Raw genomic sequence first — 11466 nt, 5'->3', positions numbered from 1 at the left:
CACCTGTGATCGCATTCAAGACAGACGCAGGGGGGCGCTGGACGGAGGCGGCGAAGGAGCCCTGCCAAGCCATTCGCGGGTCGCGCTAAGTGTCAGTTGCGTCAACCACGGCGAGCAGCAGCAGTACAGGCAAACAGGAACGCGCGCAGGCCTCGCCATGCTGGCAACACGTCCGCATACCCTCCGAGCCCGCTAGACCATCCCCCAACCCACCGCACACACCCCGCCAAAGACCGCCAGTCGCCACACCATGTCCTTCCCCAGCCAACCCCACGGTGGCCCCGCCGGTGCTCCTCCGAACATGGCCCTGAGCTTCAACGCGATGCTGCAGCGCTCAGTCGACTCGCCCCAGCCCGAGCACGCCGCAGAAGCCCCAGGGCAACCGCCCGCCGGCCCTGGTACGACCCAATGCCTGCAGGCGCACACAGCGGCACAGGACTAACGCGCACGAACAGGCTATGGGGGCGTATACAGCACCAGCGGGCCGCCGCCAGGCCCTCCTGCCCTCGGCGCAGGAAGACCAGCAGGGCCACAGGTCATCTTGCCTGTCGATCTGCCACCACAAGCGTTCCTCACCTCGGCGATGCTGCTCGATATGGTAGACAGTGCGACACCCGGCCGACACGAGGCGCGACGCACGGCTGACACAGCGACAGAGAAAGTTGACGTCCTCCTGCGCGACGAGAAAGAATACATTGGCATCCTGCGCTCCTACGACCAATTCGGTGCGCCCAGCAACCCAGCCCCTCTCGACACTCGTCACACTAACCGCCCACAGCAAACCTCGTCCTCACAGAGTGCCACGAGCGGATAGCCGCCCGCAACCCCTCGTTTGGCACCTCGCCCACAGAGCCCGCCTGGCTGATACACGACGTCAGGCTGCCCGGCCTGATGACGATACGCGGCGAGAACGTGACCATCTGCGCAACCGTCGACCTCGACCGCGAAGACACACCGCGGGGCGTCAAATATGCGCCAGCAGAAGAAGTGCGGGGCCTCGCCGCGCAGCAAAAAGCCGACAAGAAGACGACCGACACGCGGAAAGCCCGGGTGCTGAAGAGCGCGGGCATCGAGCCTGGGTTCGGCATGGCTGCGTAATCGACAAAGAGAAAGATGCGCAGCCATGAGGACTTGATATGAGTTATGAACAAAACGGCTCTGGGGCGATTGGCACCCCGGGTCTGGAGAAAAGGAGCGGGCTTGGATAGCTGATAGCTGCGCGGCAGGTCATGATATATCAACGATACCAGGACGTCAACGTCCAACTGCGATGCAACAAACGTCCCCGCGTAGTAGACCATGTGGTGTGAGGCTTGCTATTGATGCTATGGACGGTGAGCGGGTCGTGCCGCGGCTTTGGTGAAGGCGAAGCATCTGAGGCACTGTACAAGTCAAGCCGTCAGTGCTGCAGGACGGCGGTCAGCTGTAAAGCGGCTCATGATGACTAAGTGCGGCGTGATCATCTCATTCACCCTAGTCAACACTTTCTCACAGCCAGCCTTGTCAAAATCAAGTCAATTTCGACCTCACATTCACGCGCTTACCCACCAAGGTAGGAATTAAAACCTATGCAGGTAACTGCTAGGCTCGAACAGGTAATCGATCAAGTCAATTCGACGTCGCTGGGCCCCACTTAATCGATTGTTGACAACCGTGCCGAGTCACAGCTTTCTCTCTGCAATCAGGTAACCATCTCTGCATGTAACAGGCAACCATCTCTGCATGTAACAGGCAACCATTTCTGCATGTAACAGGCGTAAGATGAACCCTAGGATGTTGTTTGCAGCAGTAAGAGGATGAGAGGCGTCGAAGTGGTGCCTGACTCCAGGCGTGGCTGCTTTACGGGGATGAGCTTTCCGCCTAACAGCTAGGGTACCACTGTTGGACTTGGGGCAGGCACAATGCCGAACATCAACTTAGACTATTCTCCCATCTTCGTGCCTCCGTCCACCATCCCCCCTCGAGCTTCACGGTGGATTTCATACCACTGAGCTTTGTCCAACCACCGTATTCTCCCACGCACTTCGACGCCTTCAATCCTAGGAGTCGCCAGCCGCAGCCGAGACACCAGTACCACAAACAATGAAGCCCCAGCAGCCCCAAGCAGCCAGGCAAGTATACAAATCTGCAGTTGGTAACATACAAATCTGCAGTTGGTAACATGGAGGTGCTTGGCTTCTCCTGATACAACAAGGTCGGCCATCGATGGCGACACGAAGCGAGACACACTGGCGGCCTCGACTGTCATCTCCACATCCTTCCAGCAATTCGGCATTCGCGATACCATCAAGCTTTCCGACCGTCATGAGACCATCAACGGATGTCGCTCGAACATACGCCGTATATCCGGGTCCTGGAAACAGATCATACACCACAAGTACCGCATGCTTGAAAAAGAGGTTGAAGACAGTGGTCAGCAGACCACAACCCACTTTGAACCATAAACCGTGCAGCGTACAAGTCTCGCGACCCCACAAGTGTTGTATGTGGAGACCGAGGTCATACCCAGCTACGTACCATATATTTGTGAACGCCGGACCCTGGGCCTTCTCCGTAATGGGCGACCCTCGCTTCGATGCACACATTGGCTTTCCTCTCTCAGTCCTTGTCAAAACGTGTGTTCCTGTCGCCGAACCGTCGCTCACGAGGCAACTCTCTTCCTCCCGGTATATGCACGATTAAGAATGTTGGCCTCGACGTATGAGCCGATTTACTGCCCTCCCGCACACCGCATGACTCGATGTAGCCTCTGCCAAATCTCGCTCTAGGGTATCTGTTTCGAACGCCATGAAAACCGACCAATCGCTGTCTCGTTTTGAATGCAGGCGGATCCAATTGCGATATCACGCACCGACAACGTGCTGTTGTGACTGTTACACATCCCGGATTGGGTCATATGGCCGGGTCTCGCTTGGCGAATACTCCCAACGTTGAGGGCTTGACGACTGTTGCACGCTGCTACCCGACGACCGTGGCTCGACTTCTATCCGGTGCTCGACTTCTATCCGTGGATCGAATTTAATCGCTGGCTCGACTTTTACCGGCGACCCGGATAGTGAGCCCTGCATTCCTTTCGTCATACTACCTTCGGCTAAACACCAATCGTTAGCGAACGTTCTAGAAGCGGTACATTTATCTGTGGACACGCCATGGCATGCACGCAAGAGCGGGGACGTTCGCACGTACTGTACTTGCGTTGAATGTCCCTCAACAGTTGCGAGACTCGCCACTTAAGGATGATCATCTCGACCGGCGGTATGCCCTCAGCCTGCAATAGGCCATTGACCCTCTCCAACAGACGTTCCTTCTCATCCGAGGGTATCAGGATCCACCGTGTCCAATCTGGGTGTGTGTCTGCGAGCTGCCTCGTTTCGTCCTTTGTCAAGTGCTCTCCTCGTCAGCCGCGCGTTCAAGTTTATACCATGCTCTGCAACTCACATAAAATCGATTCCACTGCTCTCTCTTGTGCCCTGCGGCGGCCCGGGCCTCATTGACGGTTGCATTTATTCGAATACTCATTGTCGAATGAGTAGCCCACGTCAGCAACACCGCTCGAGGGAAGACCGTGGGATTCTGGAACTACAAGAAGCTCGAGGAGCCAGAGATTTTAGGGTACAGCGGTCGACCCCCCGCTTCAGCCTAGTCTTGGCGCAAGGTTGCTTTTCTGGAGGGCTGATGTGAGCGACAATGACGGTCTTTGCAGTGCTTGGGCCAGAGGTTTTCGGAATCGGCGGTGGCTGAAATGCTTGTGCGTTGTGTCCGAGTGGTTATTATTGGTAGGATGATGGGTGGTAAGAACGGCAAGCCTACGACTTCATTGTTTTTCCACTTTTCTTATGCAAGACGTTGCATCTCCGATCTCGTGTCATATCGCTCCGGTCATGAGCTCGCATACGGAGTCGATACAGCTTCCAGATTCGACATTGAAGTAATGTCGCCTGTTCGATCGCCTCAGCACGGACATGGAGTCCTTTTCGGCTTCGCTACTTTCCTGGCAGCTCAATAGACGATCCAGCTTGCTTTTAAGCTAGCGTCTGCTCTGGAACGACAGGTAGCACAAATACAGAGTAGCTGTCCTCTTGCTCGGGCATTTGGGCCACCAGGACATTGCATGCTCTCGCTTGTGCGGCATGTGGCAACTGCTCAGGCGAACCAGGAAGGTGACGGGGAATTCTGCATCTGCATCCGGCTGCGACCCAGGTAGATCAGCCGCCTCGCCGGTTTTTGCACGAACGCACATTGCGACCCCGGCCCGATCCCTTAACGTGCGGCAAGTCCAAGGGCCATCCTTGGGCGCGCCAGTAACACCAAAAGCTGCCAGCGCGGACCGATGCGCAACAACGCCTTTGCTTTCTACGAATGTCTCGCTTTCTTTTGCGAACTCCAGACGTTTGAGTTTGCAGCGCGAAACCACTTGCCTTCCTTGCTTCATTTGGTGCAACATCCTGCATAAATCGTATCAGAATCCCGTATGCGGCGCAGCTGGGCGGTAATACACCGGTCTTTCCTCTGAGCTGTCCCCGGCGCTCAACATCATCGATCCTCATCGTTACTCTTCCTACTAGTGGCAATCTTCTTAAAGTTTGCTGTGCCGTGGAGCACAAATTAACTAGTTAACGCTAGGCCCGTGTGCCCTGAACAACCATTCACCACCGCCACCCGCACTCGCCCCACAGCTTCGAGCACGCGCGATCCACCTGCGATTCCTGATCATCTGGTCCTACGGTACGCATAAGCAAGATCCCGTTGCACTGCATAAGGGAGGCGCACGGGAGCTCTCCTAAGAATGCATCGTCGACAAGGCATCAGCACATGCCACTCGAAATGGCAAAGCGCCAGCCTTATACCAAGTGTCTTTACTTTTGGAGTATTTGTCCAACTATCGAAAGCTCCATAAGCCTTGTATGCACAAGGGTCCGTATTGGTACTGGCTGAGCTAAAGTTTCGAAGCTGACGTCGCGCGGCGTTGTCGCACACCCAACTCCACGGTTCAGCTGGATGCATTCCATGCGCCTCCGATTCTGCACTGCTTCAATCGTAACCAGGTTGCGGGATCACGGAACACTCCAGAATCATATCGTTAGACAGCATGATGCCCACTATTGGTACTCCAGCGCGTTGGCCACTAGTTCAAAGACGTCACACTTTGTACTACGAAGCACACGTGATGAAGAATGATCCAGAGCTACGCGTGTCTGTCAAGCAATCGGACTATGGATATGTCACGCGACCGTCACGCTCTCTCGACCAATTCCAGGTTCTCCTAGTTGCGAGCCGCTCTTTCGAAACAACCTCCCTCGACCAAGCTCGGCAGTTGCCAATGCCGTCGTCAAAAGCAATGCGCGTTTACTCGCTGGTCAAAACCTCCACAAATTCCAATCAGTCAACTGTGGAGATTTCACACGGGCCATCTTTGAGTACGGCCTCGCCGCTGTAGGAGTTTTGCATGACAACCCGGACTTACACCATTCGGGAGCAGTGCATGGCTCGATGCGACAGACACGCCATGCATCCGTGTCCGCCAACTCGCATTGCTGAGGTATGCCGCCGAAGAAGGAATATATCCATCTCGCGCCGACCAACTTCAAGTTCCCACTCCTCAGCCTAAGCTCCCAAGGTGCGATCCTTCGTCGCTTCTCCGCCTCGGCTCGGCTCATCCCTCCGAGGCGCTGCATGAACCGGCATTCCTATTGTAATGTTGTCTTCACGTGCTGCGTGGGAGCTTCGGATTCGAAGTGCTCTATAGTGCTGTTGTTTGTGTGGTCATTTGTAAGTCAGATGCGTGCTATCTGGACCAAACAAAGTTTGTTTCGCAATTCTTGCGCAACCTGATTTACCATAAATGTCAGAGATCTTAGCGCAGTCTCTGGCATCGCTGTCGTAGGCGTCAGGCGAGACACTCGCCAGAATCATCGCAATGTCCTCGCGGCACGAACACACATCAGCACCCGGGCAAGCGCAAGTCTGTCTTCATACGTCAAGTTTTGTGTTTAATGTATGTACAGGAACTGCATCTCTCCTCTCCTCTAATCCTCCAAACGTTTCCGAGCGAGTGTAACGAATGATCTGCACACACCACCAAGGTCTATGATCATGAAACGAACACCGGTGACGCCACACGCAAGGCGCCTAGTATCCGCTGGCAGCAGCCCGCAGCGTCTGCTTCATAATGACAGTGCTAGTCAGCGTAAGCGTGGTGGTGCTATTCAGGGCCGCAGACACCGACTGGGCAGTCACGTAGACAGTGGGCGTGTAAGTGATGGTGACAGGGGCCTGGGACGTGCAGCTCGCGCTCGCGGCCTCAGCCTCGGTGTCCTTGTCGTCAGAAGTAGGGTGGCCGGTGTTGCCGGCGGGCACGGCAGTGGTCTTGGATGAGTGGAACTTGCTGTGGTTGTGCCCGAGGCGCGACTTGCTGCTCACACCGGCGGGGGAAGAGTTCACGCCGGTGGCAGTGGGTGCGACCGTTGAGTTGCCGCTGGGAAAGGGGTAAGGGGCGGGGGATGAATAGGCGTAGGCAGCGGCAGATGCAGTCACCGATGCGCCAGCGGGAACAGTGGCGGAAAAGACATCAGAGTAGGCAGACTCGATGGCAGACGCAATGCCAGAAGCAACCGAGGAAGCCGCAGAGGTAGCGGTGCTTGCGGCGCTGGCAACAGGAGCAGCGGAGGCATCGCAGCCAGCACCAGAGGCGACGGTAGCGCGAGCAGGGCCAGATTGGATGGGGTTGCAGCCAGGGAGCTTGTCAACCTTGGCAGCGGAGCCGCTGGTGCCAGCAGAGCACTGCTTGAAGCTGGAGTCGCCATCGTCGTTGACATTGGCAGCTCCGAAGCACTGCTTCATCTCGTCGTTGCCGCAGCCGCACCCGCAATTGCAGCCGCCGCTCTCTGCAGTAGCCTTACCAAGCACGCCCTTCTCCCAGCCGTTGAGGAAGTCGGCGTGCATGCCGAAGCCGGTAGGGTCGCCGTTGGACAGAACCCAGGGGTTGGAGCTGGAGCTGTACTGGCCGTTGAACGAGGAGATGTCGTACCAGAACTCGATGAAGATGGTTGGGAAACGGGCAGCACGGTGGGTAGTAGGGCAGTTCTCGATGCCGACACCGCCATTGGTGGGGTAGGCCATGTGAGCGCTGGGGCTGCTGGGGTTCAGCGCCTTGCCGTTCCAGCACGATGGGAACGTCACCTCGGAGGCGAAGCCGGAGTTGCAGGACTGGAAGCCAGAAGGGAAGCCATTGGAGAAGACGTTGTCGGAGCGACCATCGGGCTGGTGGCAGGCCCAGCGGACACCGGCCGAGTTGCTGCCGTCGGCGCGCTTGAACGGGTCGCCAGCCATCATGTTGAAGTCCTCAGGGAACTCGGTGACGTTGGCCCACGAGTTGCCATCGCCAAACTTGTAGTAGATCTTGGCAGCATTCTCGGGGACACGGTAGAAGCCAGTGTTGTTGCCGTTCCAGTAGAGGGTAGGGCGCCAGTAGAGAGACTTGTCAGGCTTGATGCGGGCAGTGGTGCAAGATGAGCCAACCTGGCTATCGAAGTTGGATGAGGCACTGAGCGCATTTCCACCGTCGAAGGTGTGCATGTGAGGGCCCTGCTTTCCAGGGGACAGAGCAGGATCAAGGCGCTGATAGGACATAGGTCCAGCGCGGTTAAAGAAGCTGAAGTAGTTGCCGCTGCAGTCGAAAGCAGAGACAGTGGCAGCCATAGCCGCCGTAGCAGTGAAAAGGTTGGTGAACATCATGTCGTTAATATGGGGGTATCGAAATCACAGATGGTAGGAATTGACCGGCAAAAGAGCGTTTTTTTGGTGTTGATAAAGAGTGCTATCGAGTCTCGGACTCAAGATCAAGGAGTGTGGTTGAAAGAATGAATGGATGGTATTCCTGTACCGGAGGCCGAATGGTGTGCAAAACAGCGACAAGGAGCACCTATCTGAGAGGGCGCATTATGTAGTTATAGTAAGCGCAGTGTCTCAGCACTCCACAGGCAGTCCTAGGCGTGGTGAGGGCCACCAAGAGGGAACGCCATTCAGCTTCTAGTTTAGTTGGGCTTACAAAGTTTCCTAGATCCGCCTAGGTGCAGCTTGCCGAGTCCCAGGGCTACGATCCCGAGCCGCGCGCTCTTGGGGACGGAGTTCAAATACTGTCAGGGGCTGGGCGTTGAAATCCGATGACTTGTTGAGGTTTGGATGACATGGCACAGTCACCCACGAGATCTGCAGTGACTTTCATTATTACCGCCTGCTCAAGTCTGGATCGGACGCTTGTTTGTTTCTTGTGAGCACTGATCAAGTGCGATATCGATAGAACCGGAAGGATCAGAGGTGCTGGTTCCTGACTAAGGGCGCCTAGTGGCATACGCGAGAAGCGAGTGGCTGATCGTCAAACATAGTTGCATACCCCTGCCTGAGATTACGGCCAAAAGACGATTGCGGGTCTTGCAACCGCGCTTCTCATTTGTCGAAAACTTTGCCAAACGCGCTGTTCTTTTGCATTGTGGAAATTAAACATCTCGACGTTTCGCAGGATGCCGAGCACGAACCCCAGGCGCGAATACCTAATGGATTTTCACATGGTGTCCCCGCTGCCAGCTCCGGGATCCTGCAACTGGCAAACGTGTCGCCGATGTATTTGCCGCTGAAGGTGTGCTCTGTATCCGGGGCTTATCAGTACATGCAACTCTCCTGAAGCGTGCATGGCGATGCCCGAGGAAGCATGCAGGTCTCCCGGCGACATCCAGTACGCACTTGCAATTCAGATATGAGGCACATTCACTTTGCGATCATCGTTAGAGTCGCAGGCGCAAAACCGCCGCTTTCCACCACTTCCACGCTACCCAGCCAACATCCACCGGGTACGGTGGCCTAGGCATTACGGGGAACCTAATGTTGGCCCGCTTCAGGGTCAACGATCTTGCCCTTAGGCCTGACAGAAAGCCAACAAGCTTTAACATGACAGGCCCGTATCCATAAGGAGATTGTTGACTCACTTTGGGCTCGAAACTTAGCCCGATGTTGTGACGACTTGCAGGTGTCTGGAACACGCAGATCGAAATTTCCACGACGTCGTTGAGAAAGGTGGCAATCAAAGGCGGGCTGACGGAAGTACACTTGTGCATGTCCAAGCAAGAAGATAGGTATCAGCAACATGTGAGAGCTTGCTTACCATGCATGCATTTTTCGGACCTCACCTCCGAAGCTGGGCAATTGAGTGCAAGCGATAATGGCACTTTGCAGCTCGGTATTCGAGCACGGCCGCGAGGACATCTGGTTAAGTCCTTATCGAAGTGCAAACTTCTCGAACCAAAGAGAACTCATTGGTCTTGCCACAGAAGGCACCTGCCAATTCGACCGCGAATGACAACCGCGGCGAGGAGACAGTACACCGGCCTCGATGAGTGATGATTTACACCATCTGCACACCACCGTCACGCTGACTGCTGCAGTCCGTTCGAACTTCGCTGCATTAGTCGCTGCACTAGGCTGCGATCGAGTCGTATTCGTCCACAGCGCTTCTCACTGTAGTTCTGTGCAGGCGCTTGCGCGCGAGTGTGAAGAAGGTTGGCGCGCGAGTGTGAAGAACTTTGACGCGCTGTTTCTCATGAGTCACCAGTGCCTTGTGATATGCTCCACGATACAAGCACAACCCTACCTTTTAAATTGTTTGGAATTGTAGTATGGCTGCAAGTCGAGGATTCATGCGCTTCGCGCCATACCGTACTGGCTTTGCCTCTACGCCTCATCATCGCTGATCTCGCCTTCATCAACCATGAAGTCAAAGACCTCCGCTCGTTCAGGAAAGCCCTGAGCGTCTCTCCGGCTAGCATTCGGATCGACACACTCCCATGGCACTGGCAAGTCCCATCGAGCGTACATCTCTCATTCCACGCATGTTGTTGCATCGAAGCGCAGCAGCGTTTGCCACACACGCTGTGTCCCACGAGACGACCAGCCCAAAGTTGGTTCCAGACGTGAAAATGAAGGTAGTCAGCTGGCATGCGATATTTTGGCCTTGAAATTGATTAGATGACAGCACGATGTTCTTAAGCGTATACACTTACGGCGAGCCTCCCCTCGAGCTGACTTTCAATCCTTGCAATGCCAACATCTGGCGGTAGGTGAGGGTCTTTCGCATGTGCTGAACCATGCTCACTGTGCTGCGAAAGTGCTTGTCCACTACAAGCCGAGGTTCCAATCGAAGCTGCAGGTTTCATACTAGTCAGCCCGCTCGACGTTGCTGGCATACCTGATCTCACGCTTACCGTTCCTGACTTTGAGGGCGAGATTATACTCGGGATCTTTTCCAACAGCACTCAGACTGAGACCGGCTGCTTCGCTGCTCAGATCACAAACGGGAATACCTTCGATCACCAGCTCGAAGTTGGCTCAACTCTTGCAGCTTTCACCACACTTGCACTCCTTTCATCCCTCGACACCGTCGCATACTTCGACACGATACCCAGTACACGCACTCACTACGCGCACTGCTGCTCTTTGCTTGTCGTGTTCGCTGTATGGCATCACGTCTACTATAGTGGAGCTCTTGCCGTTGATCGGCCTACAGCCTTGATTGCATTCTGGAACAACTATGCCTGGACCGGCGGCATGATTAATGTGAGATGGATGCAGCACGCTGCGGACAAATTTTTCGGCTCTTCCAAAGCGTCTGATAGTACGATTGCAAATCTCGCGTCAACATACAATATCGACATGATCTACAAACGACGGGCTTCTCGCAGCGCCACGTCGGTCGAAGGTATTGTCAAGCAGGGCACCGCCAACCTCGTCACACGCGGATCCGACAACATCATTGAGAAAGAAGGAATTGGCGATACTGGACTGGCATTCAGCTTTCGTGGGCGGTTCATCAATCTTGGACTTCCACTACCTGGCGACCACTTCGGCTTCTCGGGTCTCTTGGCTAAACAGAACATACCAGCTGTCAACGCGTTCTTGACTGCTCTACTCTTCCTTTTCATCACGGTCGCTAGCATCTTACTTGCCATTACCACTTTCAGTCTTGTTCTGCTAGTGATGAATCGCCGGAAATTGGCCAGAGACGATCGGTGCGCAAACTTCCGTACTCAGGATCCCAGCTACCGTCATTGGTATCGTGATAATCGTCATCCACAGCCTTTTGAAGATTGTGGTCCTTGCTTCGATCCTTGTCGGCACTGTCACCAGCTACCTTTCGATGACTCGCAACCAGGACACGATCAGGCCCAAGCAATGGAATACCATGTGCAACAGATGTTTGCAGCATACCGAGTTCAAATCCCACGAGATATCATATCCACGTCGCTCGTGTGAGATATTTTAAAAGTGCTGATCGGTGGCGGAATGTGCGGAGGGCTGGGCTGAATGTTGTGATTGTGAGATGATATAACGGTTTTCGAAATACCATGTACATCACGTGCAGTGGCGAGGGGTATTCTTAGAACTTCAACGCATCACCCATAGGCTAATTCTGAGTGT

General features: G+C 55.0%; 5 protein-coding genes across 5 annotated transcripts; 3 read left to right on the top strand and 2 right to left on the bottom strand.

Annotated features, from left to right (window-relative positions):
• Nucleotides 1–250: 250 nt before the first annotated feature.
• On the top strand, nt 251–1098 carry M421DRAFT_61281 (uncharacterized protein; the record flags this gene model as incomplete). The annotated part of the gene is made up of 4 exons (XM_033595869.1): nt 251–398; nt 456–605; nt 657–725; nt 779–1098. 4 exons carry the CDS (start codon nt 251–253, stop codon nt 1096–1098), a joined length of 687 nt encoding a protein of 228 aa, XP_033449607.1.
• Nucleotides 1099–2873: 1775 nt separating this feature from the next.
• Nucleotides 2874–3519, bottom strand: M421DRAFT_61389 (uncharacterized protein; the record flags this gene model as incomplete). Its single annotated transcript, XM_033595882.1, has 4 exons — nt 2874–2993; nt 3036–3117; nt 3183–3388; nt 3439–3519. 4 exons carry the CDS (start codon nt 3517–3519, stop codon nt 2874–2876), a joined length of 489 nt encoding a protein of 162 aa, XP_033449606.1.
• A 1793-nt stretch (nt 3520–5312) lies between these two features.
• On the top strand, nt 5313–6055 carry M421DRAFT_137463 (uncharacterized protein). The gene is made up of 3 exons (XM_033587439.1): nt 5313–5539; nt 5590–5958; nt 6006–6055. The coding sequence occupies exons 1-2, from the start codon at nt 5447–5449 to the stop codon at nt 5830–5832; spliced, it is 336 nt and encodes a 111-aa protein (XP_033449605.1). The 5' UTR covers nt 5313–5446; the 3' UTR covers nt 5833–5958; nt 6006–6055.
• On the bottom strand, nt 5878–7799 carry M421DRAFT_419888 (uncharacterized protein). Its single transcript, XM_033592280.1, has one exon. The coding sequence runs from the start codon at nt 7729–7731 to the stop codon at nt 6130–6132; it is 1602 nt and encodes a 533-aa protein (XP_033449604.1). The 5' UTR covers nt 7732–7799; the 3' UTR covers nt 5878–6129.
• Nucleotides 7800–10028: 2229 nt separating this feature from the next.
• Nucleotides 10029–11311, top strand: M421DRAFT_4502 (uncharacterized protein; the record flags this gene model as incomplete). The annotated part of the gene is made up of 3 exons (XM_033594666.1): nt 10029–10105; nt 10158–11057; nt 11125–11311. 3 exons carry the CDS (start codon nt 10029–10031, stop codon nt 11309–11311), a joined length of 1164 nt encoding a protein of 387 aa, XP_033449603.1.
• Nucleotides 11312–11466: the final 155 nt, after the last annotated feature.

The sequence above is a fragment of the Didymella exigua genome (genome assembly GCF_010094145.1).
Source record: "Didymella exigua CBS 183.55 unplaced genomic scaffold M421scaffold_11, whole genome shotgun sequence".
Classification (NCBI taxonomy): Eukaryota; Fungi; Ascomycota; class Dothideomycetes; order Pleosporales; family Didymellaceae; genus Didymella; species Didymella exigua.
This window is presented reverse-complemented; position numbering and strand designations above follow the sequence as displayed.